The following is a 16826-nucleotide window of genomic DNA, read 5'->3' as shown; positions in this document are numbered from 1 at the left end:
CTGTAAATGCTTCGGGGTAGCTCAGACCCTAGCATTCGCGAAAGACTTTTTTTTTCTTTTCGCCATTCGGTTGTCGGGTGGGCTTCGGGCTTCTGCCTACTTTAGGTGTTCTTGCGTGGGGGACCGGATAGTGACGGCGGAGACGCTCGGCCGGAACCTCTCACGGGCTGAGCGCACTCAGTTTCGTCCCAGCTAGAGACTCCCAGCAGCGCCCTCCCCTGGGGCGGAACCTGACTTTTGGTTCCGCGACGAGTGGGTGGCAAGAAGCCGGTGGCTGCAAGAAGCGCCAAGACTGGCGCTGGGACGCAGCAGCCGAAGAAATCGTTGAAAAAAAAAGGCCAGCGGAGGGGGAGGAAATAGAATAGATGAAGAAGAGCTGCCGCCGAGCAGCGAGGCGGATCTTTTCAGCTGCCGCCGTTCCGTGACACAGCCAGGGGAGCGTGCCTGCCCGTAAGGTGCTGGTCAGGTAGCTCCGCCCACAGAGGGCGTCCTTCCTGGCCCCGCCCACAGCGCCCGGCGCGGAAGGAGCCGGGCCGCGCTCCCTGTAGCAAGTGCGCACCTCACCCCAAGCGCGGCGCACTTGAGCCGCACCGCCGCGCAGGTTTGTGAGTCGGCTTGTCCACTTCCAAGGAAAGGGAGCGCTGTCCTTTCCCGCTCAACCCGGCTTCCTCACCCTTTGTACTCTACCCTTTGAAGCGGGCGAGCGGCGCGGCCACGGAGGCGCCGAGGAGGGGCGAGCCGCCGCCCGGAGGCGGCGGCGTCTCCGGAGAGAGGGCGGCTGAGAGGCGGCGGCGGCGCGGCGCGGGAGGCGCGACGCGCGATGGTAGCTGCTTAGCCCGGCGCGCGCGGAGCAGCCCGGAGCTGTGGCTGGCCAGACGGTGCGGCTGGGGGTGGGACGCCGCAGCCGCTTCAGCTCTTGCGGGAGAGATGAGCGCGGAGGCGGGCGAGGGCATCACTTTCTCGGTGCCACCCTTTGCCCCCTCGGGCCTCTGCGCCTTCCCCGAGGGCAGCAGCTGCCGGAGTGGAGAAGTGGCGGCCGAGGGTGAGGAGAACCAGCTACCACCGCCGCCACCGGGAAGCTTCTGGAATGTGGAGAGTACAGCCGCTTCTGGCACCGGGTGTCCCGCTGCCACCTCTGGGAGCAGCGCCCCCCGATGCCGGGGCAACTCTGGCGGCGCAGGCGGCCGACGGACTACAGTGGCATATGTGATCAACGAAGCGAGCCAGGGGCAGCTGGTGGTGGCCGAGAGCGAGGCCCTGCAGAGCCTGCGGGAGGCGTGCGAGAAGGTGGGCGCCGCCCTGGAGCCCCTGCATTTTGGTAAACTGGACTTTGGAGAGACCACGGTGCTGGACCGTTTTTACAATGCAGGTGCGTGTGTAACCCCTTCCCTGCCCTCCCTGGTTAGGGGCCGCGTTTCCCCCGGCCGCTACAGGGGAATAAATGTTTTTCTGGGCCCCCCAAAATTTCTTTTCTGGATAGCGGGCGTGCTTCCTGCTTATTTACTTCTTGCTACACTTTCGGGGCAGCGAGCAGCGCTGCGTGACTTCTCGCGCTCGCTGCTCCTGGGAGAAAGTGCTGATGCCAGAGCCTGGGTGTATCTGTGCCAAAGAACGCCGGACTCACGCACCGGCCCGCTCTGGAGCCATGGGTTCGTGTGGTCTTCATAAAGAACTTTTGTTTTTTAGCACTACGAAATACTTACCTCAGTCAGCTCTTCTCCAGTTCGTATCTACCTATGAAGGCTTTAGATGACGTTCTCATTTTTTTTTTTCTGTGTAGTTTTGGGAGTATAGAAACCATGACTTAGGCCATGCAACCAACTGCACGCAGATTCTGAGTTGGCATGTAATGTCATGATCTTCCTAACTCGTTTTACCTTAACAAATTTAGTGGCAAATTGACAAATTTCCTATCTCTTTTCAGTCTGAGGTCTCAAGTAACTACTTCCAAAAGTAAGAACCTTGTAATTTACACTAAACTTGTGTAGTATTTTTGTTAGAATTTCAGTGAAAACCAGAGTCTGTTATTGCCCCACATACCATGATGGTTTGGAAAGTGTATAGTTTAACATTATTTGAAACGCTGAGATGCTGTCTTCATAACTAAGACTAAATTGGCTATTAAAGTAGTTGCTAGCATAATCCGTGGGGAAAAAAATATATTTCAACCTATCACAGATTTCAGAAAGAATTATTGTAGTTCTAGCGACTGAAACAATTAGCTGTCTGTTAGTAATGTTAGAAATAATGTCATTGCAATGAACCATTAGCACCCTGTAGGACCAATATCGAGAATATACACATATTTATAAGTGTGAGCAGAAATTTTGATTTAATGATGGTTTCAAACAATAAGGTTCTTGCATTTGTGGTCACATAAAAGGTTTTATATTCCAGTCTTATTTTCAGTTTGTAAAACTTCAGTTTCTTCAGAACACCTGAAGTAGCTTATGTCAGTTTTGGAATTCAGCCAAAGCTGAATATTTTAAGAACAACAAGAACTTCATGTTAAGGAAGCCAGACTAAATAAACTAGGACTTTCTGGTTCTGGTATTTTTTTAGTCTAGATCTTCATAATTGAACATGAGTGTAATATATTGTAGCTTGGTTCTTTGGGTGGCTCGCTATAAGAATTACATAACCATACTTTTCTAAAAATTACAGCACTCTTATTTTTGGATTATAATTTAGAATAATCTTCAAAGTATTAAAAGATATGTAAGGGAAACACTCAACCAAATAGCATATTTGTACTGATGGACTGGGTATTTTTTATAGGGCTCTATGAAAAAATCTTAAATTCTAAGCTAATTTGAATGTTTTCTATCAAGGCTCACTTACTGTTTCTTCTCTAAATACTGCCTCTGGGAAGGTGAAAGAGCGAAAGGTTAGAAGAGACCTGACATTTGAATTTTATCTCCTTTAATCTTCCAGACAAGCCTGTGAAGTAAGTACTTACTGTCCGGCTTAGGTGAGAAGACCAAGGGATCCCCAGGACTCATGCAGTAACTTGTCAATGCTACTGGAATCCACTTCCACTAGCAGACTCAAAAAGGTCAAAAAGGTCGTGCTTTGCCCTTGCCGCCTCCGCTTAGTTGGGCTGATTTACTCTCAGTCCAAATGCTCTCTATCTTGGAATCATGTGACAGTGAATTGGCAAGGATCTTATGAGCCATTTAGGTGCAGTGTGAAATGGTGGGGAGTACTTCCTCTAGGAAGACCAGTGTTTGCAGGCCAGCTCTGTCCCATTTCACTGCTTCCATCATCCTGCGCAGGTGCCAGCGTAAACTCTGCCAATGTGAGTGACATGAACACTGGGCCATTTCCTTCAGCATGGAGATGTGACAGAATGAAGATAGGTATCAATTTTGTCCAAAACCTTTGTTTTTTTAAATTGAGGGCTGATGAGTTTGATGAGTAGAACTTTTCTTCTGATTTCTAAGAGATTGCTTGCTCCTTCTCTACCAGGATTTGGCAGAATTTTCTGTAAAGAGCCAGATGGTAAATATTTTAGACTTTGCAGGAGGTTTCTCTCCCAACTATTCAGCTCTGTGGTTGTTACTGGAGAACAGCCATAAACAGTTTCTAAACAAATGATGGTGGCTGTAGTCCAATAAAACTTTATTAATGGACACTGATATTGGAATTTCATATACTTCACAAAATATTCTTTGTTAATTTTTCCCCAACCTTTAAAAAAAGTTACAAACCATTCTGAGGTTGTAAGTTATACGAAAACAGGCCTGGTAGGATTTTGGCTCCTGGGCCATGCTGACTTTTGCTCTGTATCCACCACTTCCACTTCCACCTGAAAGCTGAATCATGATGTGGGAAGAACACAGCCTCTCAAGTTAGATTTGAGTTTTCATCCTGGCTCTGTTGTGAACCATGTAATTGTGAACAAGGCTCTTCATCTCCTCCAAAGGCTTGTAAAACTGATCACGGATGGAAGTGGAGAAGGGAATTGAACTAAATTTCAAAGATTCTCTCATTTAATCCTGTGATTTGCAAAGGCAAGGCAGCATAGTGTGCTGGGACAGAGCACTGGAACAAGTTTCAAGATTTGGATTCTGGTCCTTGGTTAGGAGCTGTGATTAGGAGCAAGTCATTTAAAATCTCAGAAAAGAACGGAGAATCGGAATAATTGATTTCTGAGATTCTCTCCAGCTCTCAAATTCTGTACTTTAAAATTATAACATTATTAATACAGAATGAATCATTTCAGTCCATAGACTTGTGTATTCCAAGTTCCCAGCTCCAGAAGTTCAGAGTTGGTTGGGAGGGCAGATTCAAAGCCTGATTGTAACAGGTACTCGGAGAGGGTCCACACTGAATGCTTTGGACACCCAGGAAACATTCTACAATCAGACTGGTAGATGGGGTGGTTTCAGAGAAGACATCTGAACTGAGATGGAAGGGTAAACAAGGACAACTTAATGAGGGCCTCAACAGTTAAAAAGAAATGTTGGTGTTTAAACAGCTCAACTTAATGAGAATAAGAACTTGAAGCTTGGTTACATTTTTATAAGCTTTTTCTGTGTGTATCGGTTGGTGTCTTCTTAAAGAAGAGATTGCATTTAAAGGTTTTCACTGATTTTTCCCTGTTTACTATTTAACTAATATACTTTGTCCTTTACACATATTTCTTTCATTCCTGCTTCGAGGGGGAACTAATGTTCTATCACAGCATTTATGAAAATACATCATATTTATATGTATAAGACTGTATCACTCAGAGATAGCAAATGCCAAGCTAATGTTCTCATTCCCCTGCATTGTAGGTAGTAAATTTCTATAAAAGCTAAGAGATATCAATGATACAGATGTTAGTGATATAGAGCTACTCCATTCAGGTAGACTTCTGCCCCACTAGCAGTGTCTCAAAAAATATTTTTAATGAACATCAGTTCTGTGAGGTGAAGCTAGAATAAAGAAGCTTTATTATCATCCCCATTTCGCTTATGAGAAAAGCTAACCGTTAAATGGTTATATTCATTCATTCAGGTTAAATGATTTAAGGTTGCTGCTTGGAACCAGAAGCATATCTTGCCTTAGAAACAGTATTATAGATTGTGGTTAGATTCTACACTAGCCTAGAAGAAGTTAGGTTAACTCAGTATACCCATTCAGGACAATTAGGTTCCTGAAACCTAAAGCTAGGACTTTGAATTCACCTGTCCTTGTATTAGCAACAGTAATTTCACTTTCATCTAGCTTCTGGTAGCATCTTGGACAGATGTAGGACATCACTTTGGATTGGTGGTGATGAGAGGAGGGGCTGTGGTGATATCGGGACAAAGGAAGGATTGGGAGGCTACAGGGAGAGGAGGGGGCCAGGGCAGGGGAGAGGAAGAATGTCAGTGAAGGAGGGAGCCATGCCAGCAGAGAATCTAGTAACACTTTCACCTCTTTCATCCTTCTTCCATTCCTTAACTCCTGCTGCTGTAAGACCCAGAGACATTGGTCTGTTCAAGGCCACCTCACTCCCTCTCCTTGGGCACAGGATTAGATTGGCTGCCAGCTTCCCCTTTCCCTGCTGTCAGCCATTACATCCGCCTGGGCCATTCTCTTAGGCTCACTACTGATTGCAATCTTACTCGGCCTTTCACCCTGTAGCAGCAGTGGGTAACAGGAAGGAAACACATGCTAGTTGAAATTTTAAGAATTTAGCTGTTATATTTTCATCTATATTATATTCTCGCTTTCCTTGGGCTTGTGAGGAAAGTCACCCACTTAGGCCATGTCACTGGAGAGGTATCTTAACTTTCTGGATGTTGGTTCCACTTGCTCCCAGCACGTCCTCTTAGGAATTACACTCTTAATAAATAAGAACAAAACACAACAAAACAAAAGCATAATCTTTGTCTCCTGGCTAACATAGCCCGAGAAGGCCTTGAAAATCTTTGAGCCCATTCCTGCATTTCTACTTTTAAGTCCAGTGAGGCTTTCATGTATAAGGTCTCATATACTTCGAGGGGGAGGGCAAAGTCAGTATTTTCTAGTGATTCCCACGAGTCAGTTTAAAAAAAAAATAATTGGAAGACCTGTGTTTGTTAACATTTTATTTTTCCAATTAATGATATAAGAGAAAAAACTTGATAACAAGTCATCTACTGCCATGACTTCTTTAAAAAAGTGACATTTTATGTTGAATTAGGGAAGGCATAAGCTTAGAATAAAGAATACCTTTTTGCATGTAGAAAATGTATGGAAAACTCCTTATTTGTTATTTTTGTCCCATTTTCTCATGGGTGAGTGAAAGCTTTATCATGTCAATCAACAGAGCAGTGTTTAAGAACCTCTCATCTAAACCGCCTTACAGCTCCTCTCTACCTTTCAGTCACTGCTTCTTCATGAAAGAAACAAGCCTTAGAAAAATTATTAAAAGAACTAACATGGACAGACTCATAAGGAAAAAAGTCTGCTTAGGAAGGGATTAAAAAAATATATCCCAGTGGTGGCCCGCCCATAATTTTTCTCTGGCTTTTTTGCTGGCACACCATTGGTGCAGCTGCTGCCCACCGCCTATGAACCCAGAGCCTGTGCTTCCTTTTGCTTTCTTGGAGGAAAAGTTGTAATTTTCCAAAAAGAGCTTTACTAGAAAATTGGAAAAACAAAACTAAAAATAAAATTCCAAAGCCCAAGAGTAAATTCATTTGTAGAGTACCGGTTTCTTATCCTAAATAGTCAACAGCAGATTGTCATGACTGGCCTTGCTTTTCAGGCTCCTGGGATCCTGGTTTCTTTCCTCAGCTTGGTCACCTGTGGTGTGCTTAAGCCATTCATCAGTTGGTAGTTCAAGTTGGTTCCACTTCCATGTGAAACCTAATTACAAGTGCACAGCATGGCCTTATCTCACCTGTGGCCTTGGCTGGTGCCAGCCTTCTCAGAGCCTTATCTGCTAATAGGTCAGTTCCTCTATGGTAGCTACAGAGGCTGTCCCTGCTTCCTGTTTTGGAGGCCTTTTAGAGGCCCATTCAGTTCCTGTTTCTGGTTTGCAGCATAAAATTGGTTCAAAGCTTCTTTGTGGAGCAGTGGGAGATTGACAAGCACAAAGCCCATGAATGTGCAAGTCTCCACCAATAGTTAGCAACTGTGTTTGCTTTCCAAGTGAGTTGCCCCAGGTGGTCCTTTCAAACACCATTCCCCTCCCCTGCCCTTCACATGGGCAAGTTGAGAGTTGAGAATGTGGTAAATGAGGTGGGAGTGGACAGTTGCATGAACCCACATCTGTGTGGCTATCAGGAGGAAACCAGAAACCCACAGCCTTGGGAAAGGTGTATCTTGAAAACAGCCTTGCCGTCCCATAATTTGCATATAGGTACGTGGGGAAACTGGCTGTGTTTAAGAAAGATGCCCTGATTTTCAGGGAACAGAATTAATTTTGCAAATATTATTCGTCACATAAAAGAAAAAAAATAGGAAAGCAAAATGAAAATATTTAAAAATCCACTGATGATTCTAATACATTGGCTTCTTAAGTTGCTTTAATATATGTTGGCTTTTCTCTCTGGCTGGAGATGCTGATTGAAGATATTGATCAAAATATGTGCCAGATTATTGGAGAAGGGGAAAGGGTATAAAACAAAGCTTATTTTTAAAGTTTTGTCTAATCCAAAAAAATTTTAAAGTGAGTATATATCTTACGTAGGTTTTATTTTGTAGCATTTTTCCCCCCTAAAGAAAACATAAAAAGGTACATGACTCAATCTGCATTGTGGTAATTTTCTTAGGGGAGGCTGAGAGAGGAGAGAAAATGTAAATGTTAGTAGCATCTCTTACAGAGAATCATAGCAGAGAATATTTGTGTAACTTAAATGCTACAGAAGTTGTGCAGGGTAATAGTAAACATCCCATAACAAGCAAACCTTTTCTGTTACAGTGGGTAATCAACATGAGGAATGCAATTGCCTTTGGTATATGATTCATACAGGAAGGAAGTTATATTCCTCTGTACAGCAAGTCTCTAAAAATGGTTGTGACCAACCAATTATATCAGTAGTTTCCAACATTCTTAATCTCTTCTAGGAACTCTTAAGAAGCAGAAATGTGGGGAGAGCTGTCCTAGTGAATGTCAGGCCATCTGTTCATTGACTCCAAACCACATAAGACCAAGTGTTTGCCTAAGCCAGAGAATCCATCCTCGAAAAATCTTAGTTACCCCTATTTCTTATTTAAAAATCATTCAAGGAGAATAAGTAAACACAGGCTATTACATTTCAAACACTCCTTAATGTCGTATTCAAGTTTTCTAATATGTTTATTGTGACAAATATTGTCTTAGTTCTGAGGCAGCCAGGACCAGGAGTGGGATTCCTTCTGTCCAAGGGCTGGGGCTTTTACCTATAGCTAGCTATTTCCCAATCTATAATTTGGTCAGACTAGAATGCAGGTGATTTTATGTGGCTAGATGTAAATGTATGTTGTTCTGTGCAGTGTAGTACTTGTTTGATCGTCTTATTAGCTCAATACAATAAGTAGATGTGGCTGTATAATTATGTTTCCCAGCTGAGGAAACTCCACCTTGGAGAGGGTATGTGTCTTGGACAGAATTAATCAAGTGATTGGACAAAAGTCCGACTCAGATCTTCTGACTTAAAAATAATTCTGGTGTTCTCCCTACTATACCACAAGTTTCCCTAGCAGTGAAAAAGATGTTGAAGCACATATGCTGTACAAGAGGTTCAGTTCTAACATCTTGGTCCATGTAGCATTATTATGAGGAAGAATCATGGTAGTGACACTTAAGTTCTGGTGTCCTCTTGCTAACAAATTTCAGCGATTTCCTGTTAACAGTCTTGTAAAATAATCCATTAAAACACCGACTTTGTCATTTCTCTCTCAGTACTGAAGAGGGAGTCTACAGTGTAGGCAGAGTTCTAGTTGCCAGTTTCTTGGCCTGAAGCTATAAATTGAGCTTTCTCCAAGCAAGTCTTAGCCTGTTTTCTGGGCATGATAGTGAGGTGGACTGCCAGTTAACAGAGCAAGTCTTTCTCTGGATTGAACCAGAGAGCTGGGTTGACAACAACCTGGAGACACTTCCTTTCCTTGGTTTCCTGAGATATTCTGTCTTTGATTCCCTTTCCCTAGTGTTAGAGCAAATTCCCAGTGCTTCAGTTCTGTGCCTCTTACTCCATTAGATGCACTGGAGATTGACAAAAGAGAAGCAGGCATAAATCTGTAGGAGAATAGAGGCTTATAACATATACCTGTTTCCATGGGGAAAACTGGTGCTGAGAAAGAAGTTGGGAGGAACTACCTCCATTTTCTCCCAGCCAACTAATTCTTTTATAAAAACATTAAAAAATAATTTAAGTCATGAAGCATTTGAGTTATAAAGTACATAGTATATAATACTGATGCATTCACTACCTAAATAAAATAGCTGTTAAACATTTCGATACTTGTTTCACTTCTCTTTCTCTTTTAGAGAAATAAATCATTCTGGGCAAAATAAAAAGCCCCTTTCTACCACACCAGTTTTCCTTTTTGAGAAAGTGTTTCTTTCATCAAAAGTGCTAAAGTATAATTTTCAAAAATCTAAAATCATGCCTCTCTACAAATGTGAACCTGTCAAATATTTAATTAACTATTATTTAGTGAGAAAACCAGTATGGTATTAAAATCAGTTCACAGGAGAATTTGAAAAGCAGATATGCTGAAATAAATTTAGTAATAGATGTAAAACCGACTAATATCTGTAAAACAATTCCACAAGTATAAATGTTGGGAGTCATCTTTTCTACAGGGTGGAAATCAATTGTCTCTCTACCAAACAATATTCATTTTTATTGCTGTGGACAAGAATTATTTGCATTGCTCTCAGTTTTCATGATTTAATGTTTATCCCAATAACATTATAAAATGTTCTTATCACTTACAATCAAAGGTGCACATTCTTTTAAATCAGGTAGTTCCCAGAGGGTGTGCTATGCACAGCCCAGCCCTTCACTGCAAGGATATCCATTGCTCTCTTTTTTCCATCTCCAAGTTTTTGGACACTTTCCTTCACAGTTGGTCATTCTCAGCAGGCTCTATGCCTGTGTTTTCTTTAAGTGCTCTTTTCCAGCCGGATTTAAAGAGCCTGTTTTCTTTTCTCGGCTGCCCTGCCATCCGAAGCTGTGATTGCCCTGAGAAGGTCCCAGAATACCCAGGTATCCTAATCATAGTTATTTTAGGTTAGGAAACATGTACAAATTGGATATTAGGAACTCAGTCACGTAGGTTTTGGATGTGGTAAGAGGTACAAGCCATGTACTGGAACCGAGATGTACATTGTTTTTAAAATCAGTTAGTTCCCAGAGGGTGGCTTGACCAGAACTGCATCAGAAATACTTCAGTGTGATGCCTACAGTGTCCACAAACCCAACTTCATTTTTATTCTAGGAAATCATCATCATTACTAATGGAGCAGTGCTGTTCGCTGCTCCAAATAGGCTTATTTTTTTTTGGGGGGGGGGGGAAATCTTGTAATATTTTATAGGGCTGGCTAATTGCTGTAATATTCCACATGCCAGATATATAACTTTGGTCTTGTAATTTAAGGCAGATCCTATCCATAAAGATGTGTTGGGTGCTGTACCAGTTGCTGTACATGCCTGATTTTATTCAGTGTTTTAAGCAGCTTTATGAGGCAGGTAACATCAGTTGATCAATTTTAACATATGGAGGAACTGAGACCCTGTAAGGGTTATCACTTTTCCCAGTTACATGGCTGTAAGGAGTGGAGCCAACTTTTGAACCTAGGACTGACCGATTCTAGAGTCTGTTCATTTATACCTATGCCCTCCTGTCTCCCAGAAATAAATATTCTATTTGAAAACATTTAAATTATTAGTAATACCATGATTATAGTCTTATCAGTAGACATTTATTGACTACTTAGAATATTTATAATATCCACACAAAATTAAGTTAAAAGAGTACAATTTTTGCCTTTTATGATCTTATAGTCTACCCATTGAGCTCAACAATTTAGTAAATAATTATTGGGAACTTACTATGAGCAAGGTGATACTTTAGTAAATAAAAAAATCCGAGGGAATTTTTGTAAGGACTTCATAATGTGTGTGATTTCATTGAGCTATACATTTGAGAACATTTATTACTGCCATAGTAGACGTGAACATGCATTGAAAAAATCTTGTATACCTATAAAATATGTTAGACTCCTCACTTTATTTTTATATGAAACCAATATTTTGAATATTAAATAAATTCAAATTTTATTAAAGTCCTTTAAGATCTTTTATAAATATTGATAAGATCGCATTAAATTGGCTTCCAAGGGGATATTATAATTCTTTAATGAAGAATTTTTTTTATACTGACTCTTATGGAAGCAAATGGAGTTATTGCCTGAGACTTGGGAACTTTTTTCTTATATATAGTTTTTCTCATAGTAGAATTTGATCTGTTTTTAAATTCTCCTATATTAATCTTTTAGTTTGTGAAAAAGAATTTAGGCTGTCTTAGATGAAATATGCCAACAAAATAATTTCAACTTAGTATTCTTTAGGCTTATAGTTCATAATTGTGTTGCTTGCTTGTTGCTGATAATTAGAGTATGTGGTCGACAGCAGATTGTCATCCTGAATGCCAAGTTATTGAATGGCTGTCCAAGAGTGAGAATAGTAAACAGACAAAATTCCATTTAGATAATGGAATCTAAATGGCAGACATGCATTAGGTATATTGAACATGCAGAATCATATCTTGGTTATGGTATACATAAAAAGACAAGGTTGAAATCTGGGCTAACTTTAAAGGTTCTAAGCATCATTTCTGAATTATACTTTCCATAATATGTCTAATTATTTTTGAGTCACATACCAAGACAATTCCTAGGATTTTAGCTTTTGGTCTTGGGAAGCTAGTTTTGGTTGATCCCAGTAAGATTTAGATGTATCTGGATAGTAAGCTTTTAGTTTTTTCAAAATTAACTTCTAGTCTTTTCCCCAAATATGCCTACTGGTGCAATGTTTACTGCTTATTAACAGCATAAGGAAAAATTTGTAGAAAATCTAGAGGAGCAGGGAGTCTGGCTTTAAAACTTACATAGTGTAGTGTAGTGTAGTGTGTGTGTGTGTGTGTGTGTGTGTGTGTGTGTGTGTGTGTGTGTTAGCTGTAAAGCACAGTTGGAATATAAGTTGCTTGGCTTGACCTAGTGAAATTAGAGAACAGTGTTGTAGCTTGCATGTGAGTTATGACAAGAACAGTTGGCTTGACTTTTCTTGCCAAGCAACTTAGTGCTGCCAGTATTTTATATGCTTAAACTGCATTTGGCAGTTGTAAAATCTGAAATAAAATTGGAAAGGAAATCCTAGCCTAGAATCTTACAGAGTCCCAGACTTTCCTTTCTCTTATAAAATCAGTAGTGTAGAAAATTCATTTAATCACTAAACATGACACATGGCTCGGTTACTCAGGGACTGATCCTGCTGTGTTTATTAGAATGAATGTTGACCTGCAGATTTGCATTGTTTTCGAAGCCTGAAATTAAGAGTTGTCAGCATTATGAAATCTTTGCACAGTCACATAGCTTTTCACTTAATATTTAACTTCTAAGAGCATTTTGTTAGTGTTCACTTGTCCATTTAACATACATTCAAATGGGTGGTATACCTGTGTTATAAGTGTTAATTTTGATTAATTGCCACACCAAGGTATAGGTGACCAAAATTCATACTTATAAATATAGTATGTTTACAAAGATCACTTTTAAGATTTTTTTTGAAGAAGTGAGTTAGATGCAGTGATATATACTAATGAAGGCAAATTACAGGAGTGTTTAAAAGCTGCTAACACATGTAAATATTCATCAGTGTGCATTAATGACAGGGAATAACTTGCCTGGATTGATGGGAAATTTAAACATTTAGACAGAATCCTGTGTTCTTGATTCTTTAAGGCAACAGAAGGCAGAGAAAAGGCTGACAACTCCCAGCAAGAATTTGTAGATGACAGCTTAAGTAACCTTCATGGAACTGTCATTACTTGTGGCTCGTTTAATGCCCATTTATGAAATCTTTGAGAAGATAAAACTTTGATATTGTAAGAGTGACACTCTTCTACTTTAGCCAGCTCTCTGTACGCTTGGAATTAAAATTAAGGTGTTGCTATATCTGCCTGGTTTGCCTCCAGCACTAAAACACATGTTTTTCACTGTTTGGTGAAATGTAGATAAGTAATGGAAAAGTGCTGTCTCACAAATTCCAAACTTCATGGAGCTCAAGACTCGGCATTTAGTCAGGCTGTATTAAAGAAGCAGGTTTCATCCTGTTAAATACATAGCGAACGTTCTTCTCAATGGGTAATCTCTTGATTATCCAGGATTGTAGCTTCTTCTCATTACCTATTTTCATTCATTTTTTTAATCTGGAATAGCCCCAAAAGGGCCAGACTTCATCCACAAGTGGTCCCAGAAATGAGTGAGTCGTTTACATAAAAGCTGTTTGTAGCCACTGTGTTATGACTTGGGAATTTTTAAATCAGACTGTATTATGGTATTTATATGTTGTTGTGCCTTACTTTTCCCAGAGCACTGCTGTTTAATAGGTTTGTACTTTTCTCTGAAAATATCATTAGACATGCTAGAATAATTTTGCAGAGGCAGATGTATGAAGCAACCATCATTTTTCTGTTTTCAAATTCCACTTTTTTTGAGTTTGTTCCTTTTGGTTTATTTACCAGGAGAGTAAGAGGATGTTACCTAAACAGAGTTTTGTGCCAGAGGATAAGCCACACTTAATTCGAGATTTTCTGAGAGCATAAAAGGAGAAATAGGTTATGCTTGGACAATCCAAGGCCCTATTCTACTTTTAGTTTCCATTTATCTGGTTTGCATGCTGAATACGCAATTTACAGCTTGTACTGGGTTATAAGCTTCTGATTAATTTATATTTAGTCTGTGGAAATTACTTTTTCAGGATTGATAATTGTCCCCCTCGGTCACAGAAGACAATATTCCCAACTTTTGAGCCATGATGTATGTGTACCTAATACGTGGTCAGCAGGAAATTCCTTCCTATATTAAGGGTATTACATAGTTATTTATAAGCATAAGTTTGACATTCTTTTTCATTTAAGCTAAGAATAATTATGGAACTACTTGTCATTCTATTTTTATTTTCTTTTTAAGATCTGTGTAATTTTTTATTGCATGTTTGTTAATTACCTTTTTTTTTATACCTATTACCTCTTAAAATAATCCTTTAAAAGCTATTAAATAAAGTTTGATTTGTTTTAAGATTCATTTTTTTCAATGCATACTTGAGTCTTTGGGAGATATTAAAAAAACATTGCTCCATAACTATTGCATCACATGTGAAATGACTAAGAAGGAATAACTGAAAAAGTCAAGTCAAATCTTATAGGATATTGAGAAATCCTTTATTAGAAAGGTCTGACATTGAAAGAGCAGTTTAAGATAGGATCATTAAAATATAATTCCATGTCTGTCTTCCTTGTCTGTCTTGTTTAATCTGTATCTTTTGTACTTAATTTAGTGCTTGGCACATAATAGGTACTCTGTAGATGTTGAATAACTGAATACATGAATATGTCACTTTTTCCTCCTGGTATTTTAGTTATTGGTATTGTTATCCATCTTTCCCACTTCAGTGTGAGTTAAGCTCCTAGATGGCAAAGATCACATTTTTTGGATCTTAACATCCTTCATGTTTTCTGTATCTGTGCTCAACCTGTAGATAACACTTAATAATGCTTATAGAATAAAATTTAGTGATATCCACCCTTCTCTTGAGGGGCTCACAGTCTGGTAGACCAGCCTATAAACATATAGTAGGTTGTGCTGATTGTTAAACTGGAGGCATACATAAAGTGCTTTGAAGACACAAATGACAGAGGATTCTTCTGGAGAAGAAGGGAGTGTGGAGGAGGTTGGTTAAGGCTTTAGACAGAAGCGACATTTGGAAATTTTTATTGAGGTATAATTGATATATAACATTATATTAGTTTCAAGTATACAACATAATGATGTGATATTTGTATACAAAAAGATCACCAAATTGGGTTTTCAGTGATAACGGTGAAAGCGCTTATTATGTGCTAGGCATTTTCAATTATGAGAATAAATGAATATCCTCATTAGAAAGAGGTAGAATAAAAGGAGAGCCTGTGATGGCACTGAGAAAACACCAGCATTTAAAAGACAGACAGAGACGTGCATCAACTAGTGAGAAAAAGAAATGGTCAGGGGGAAGACTGTGGACAGTGAAAGTTTAGAGAGAGGGAGAGAGAAATAGTGAGTTGAAAGCGACATAAAGAGAGCTTGTCAGAAGGTCAGTAAAGTTGAAGATTTCAGAGAAATAACTGGACTTGGAGATTAGAAAGTCCCTGATAACTGCCAGAGCAATTTCAGGAAAGTAAATGGTGGCAGCTGTCCAGGTTAGTGTCTTGAGTGATGACTGGTGAACTAAGGGAGGCATGTATTGAAAAGTATTATATGTAAAGAAATGTGGTTGGTGAGAGATGCAGAAAGAGAAGGCAGTCACTGGAAGCAGTGTACCCTGCCCGCAGAATAAGGCACCTTGCCTGGTCCTGCCAGTATTTATGTCTTAGAGACAGGATGAGGTCAATAAGCCCTTGTGGGCTCAGGTGTTATTCTGTGGGAACATGAAATACAAATTCCCAACCACTTTTTTCGAGTAAGAACTTTCGGAGCATGACCCTTTATAAATGTTCTTATTTTCTTGCTAATTGGAATTGCCTGAAAATAGAGTTGCTTTTCCTTGTGAGATTCTATAACTTAGATAAATTTAAATTCAATAGTACAGAAGTATATGGCTTTTTCAGGAAGTGAAAGTGTTCAGTAAGGAAATGGATCTTTCAGGCTAGGTAAGTTTTTCATTTATCTATCTCCAGTGGCTGAATTTCACAGGCTTTTGAAACTTAGACTAAGAAGTGGGACCAAATAATGTTATTATTTTCTTAGCCACTTAAAATACTTAATTGCTTATAACACTGGCCACTTATAAGTAAAATGGTTTATTTTTTAAAAGACCTTTTTTGCTTAGCATCTTGTAAACTTACAGTGGAAACACATTTTTTTCAAAACTGATTACTTTTTAGTCTTCCTTCACCTTAGTTTCTGATCTAAGATTATTAAAATAAACCCTGGATTACCCTGAAGGTACTCTCTACCATACATGCTCACTTATTTGTGTTCATCATCTGTCCATTCCAAAAGAACACCCTCCCCCCCCCCAGCCCCTCAAATCTTATCTGAATAGTTACTATTGTTTTATTGCCTTATCTGGAATCAGCTCCCTTCTGCCTTATCTTTTATACTGACAGTATACAGGAAAAACAGTATTAGTTGATGTTTCTGATGACACCTCCTTACAGAATATATTATATGTCTCACTTACCAGATAGGAGAGGGAAGGGACACCTTTGTTTAGAAATATTTTGTATACTTAAGGATGACTTTACTAAGGACCGAAGTCTCCTCTTTCTTTTTTCTTTAATAATGGTGAGACCATTATAGAGCTGAATCTTTTGAAACTCTACTTTGAAACTTGAATTTTTTAAGAGCATTTCCAAAGAACATATTTTTAAATATTGGGTTGTCGAAAGTACAGAATCTTCTTTGATGATAGTTATAATAATGGTAATTATAATAAAAGGGTTAGAATAGAAAGGTTTAGTTGTATAGTTTCTAGCAGAACTGCGGGGGATTGGCTAAGTTTCATTCCTTTTGTTCGTGTGAAGTGAACAGAATGGCTTTTTTGGTGTCACATGTCTTCGCATTGTGTCTTTCTAACCCAGACCCCCAGAGCTATAGGTTTAACCATCTGCTGTAC

At 39.7% G+C, this 16826-nt stretch overlaps 1 protein-coding gene across 2 annotated transcripts in view; it reads left to right on the top strand.

The window, feature by feature from the left end:
* Positions 1-477: 477 nt before the first annotated feature.
* Positions 478-16826, top strand: part of MAP3K5 (mitogen-activated protein kinase kinase kinase 5) — a 167972-nt gene continuing 151623 nt past the window's right edge. Inside the window, exon 1 of one of the 2 annotated variants that reach the window (XM_016165843.2) lies at positions 478-1369. In XM_016165843.2, coding sequence (XP_016021329.2) covers positions 928-1369 — 442 coding nt within the window. In that variant the 5' untranslated portion in view covers positions 478-927. The remainder of the gene's footprint in view (positions 1370-16826) is intronic. The other variant, XM_016165845.2, reaches the window with a different exon arrangement.

Source organism: Rousettus aegyptiacus, unplaced genomic scaffold, assembly GCF_014176215.1.
Source record: "Rousettus aegyptiacus isolate mRouAeg1 unplaced genomic scaffold, mRouAeg1.p scaffold_m13_p_1, whole genome shotgun sequence".
Lineage (NCBI taxonomy): Eukaryota > Metazoa > Chordata > Mammalia > Chiroptera > Pteropodidae > Rousettus > Rousettus aegyptiacus.
Note: the sequence above shows the minus strand (reverse complement) of the source record. Positions and strands in the feature narration are given on the sequence as shown.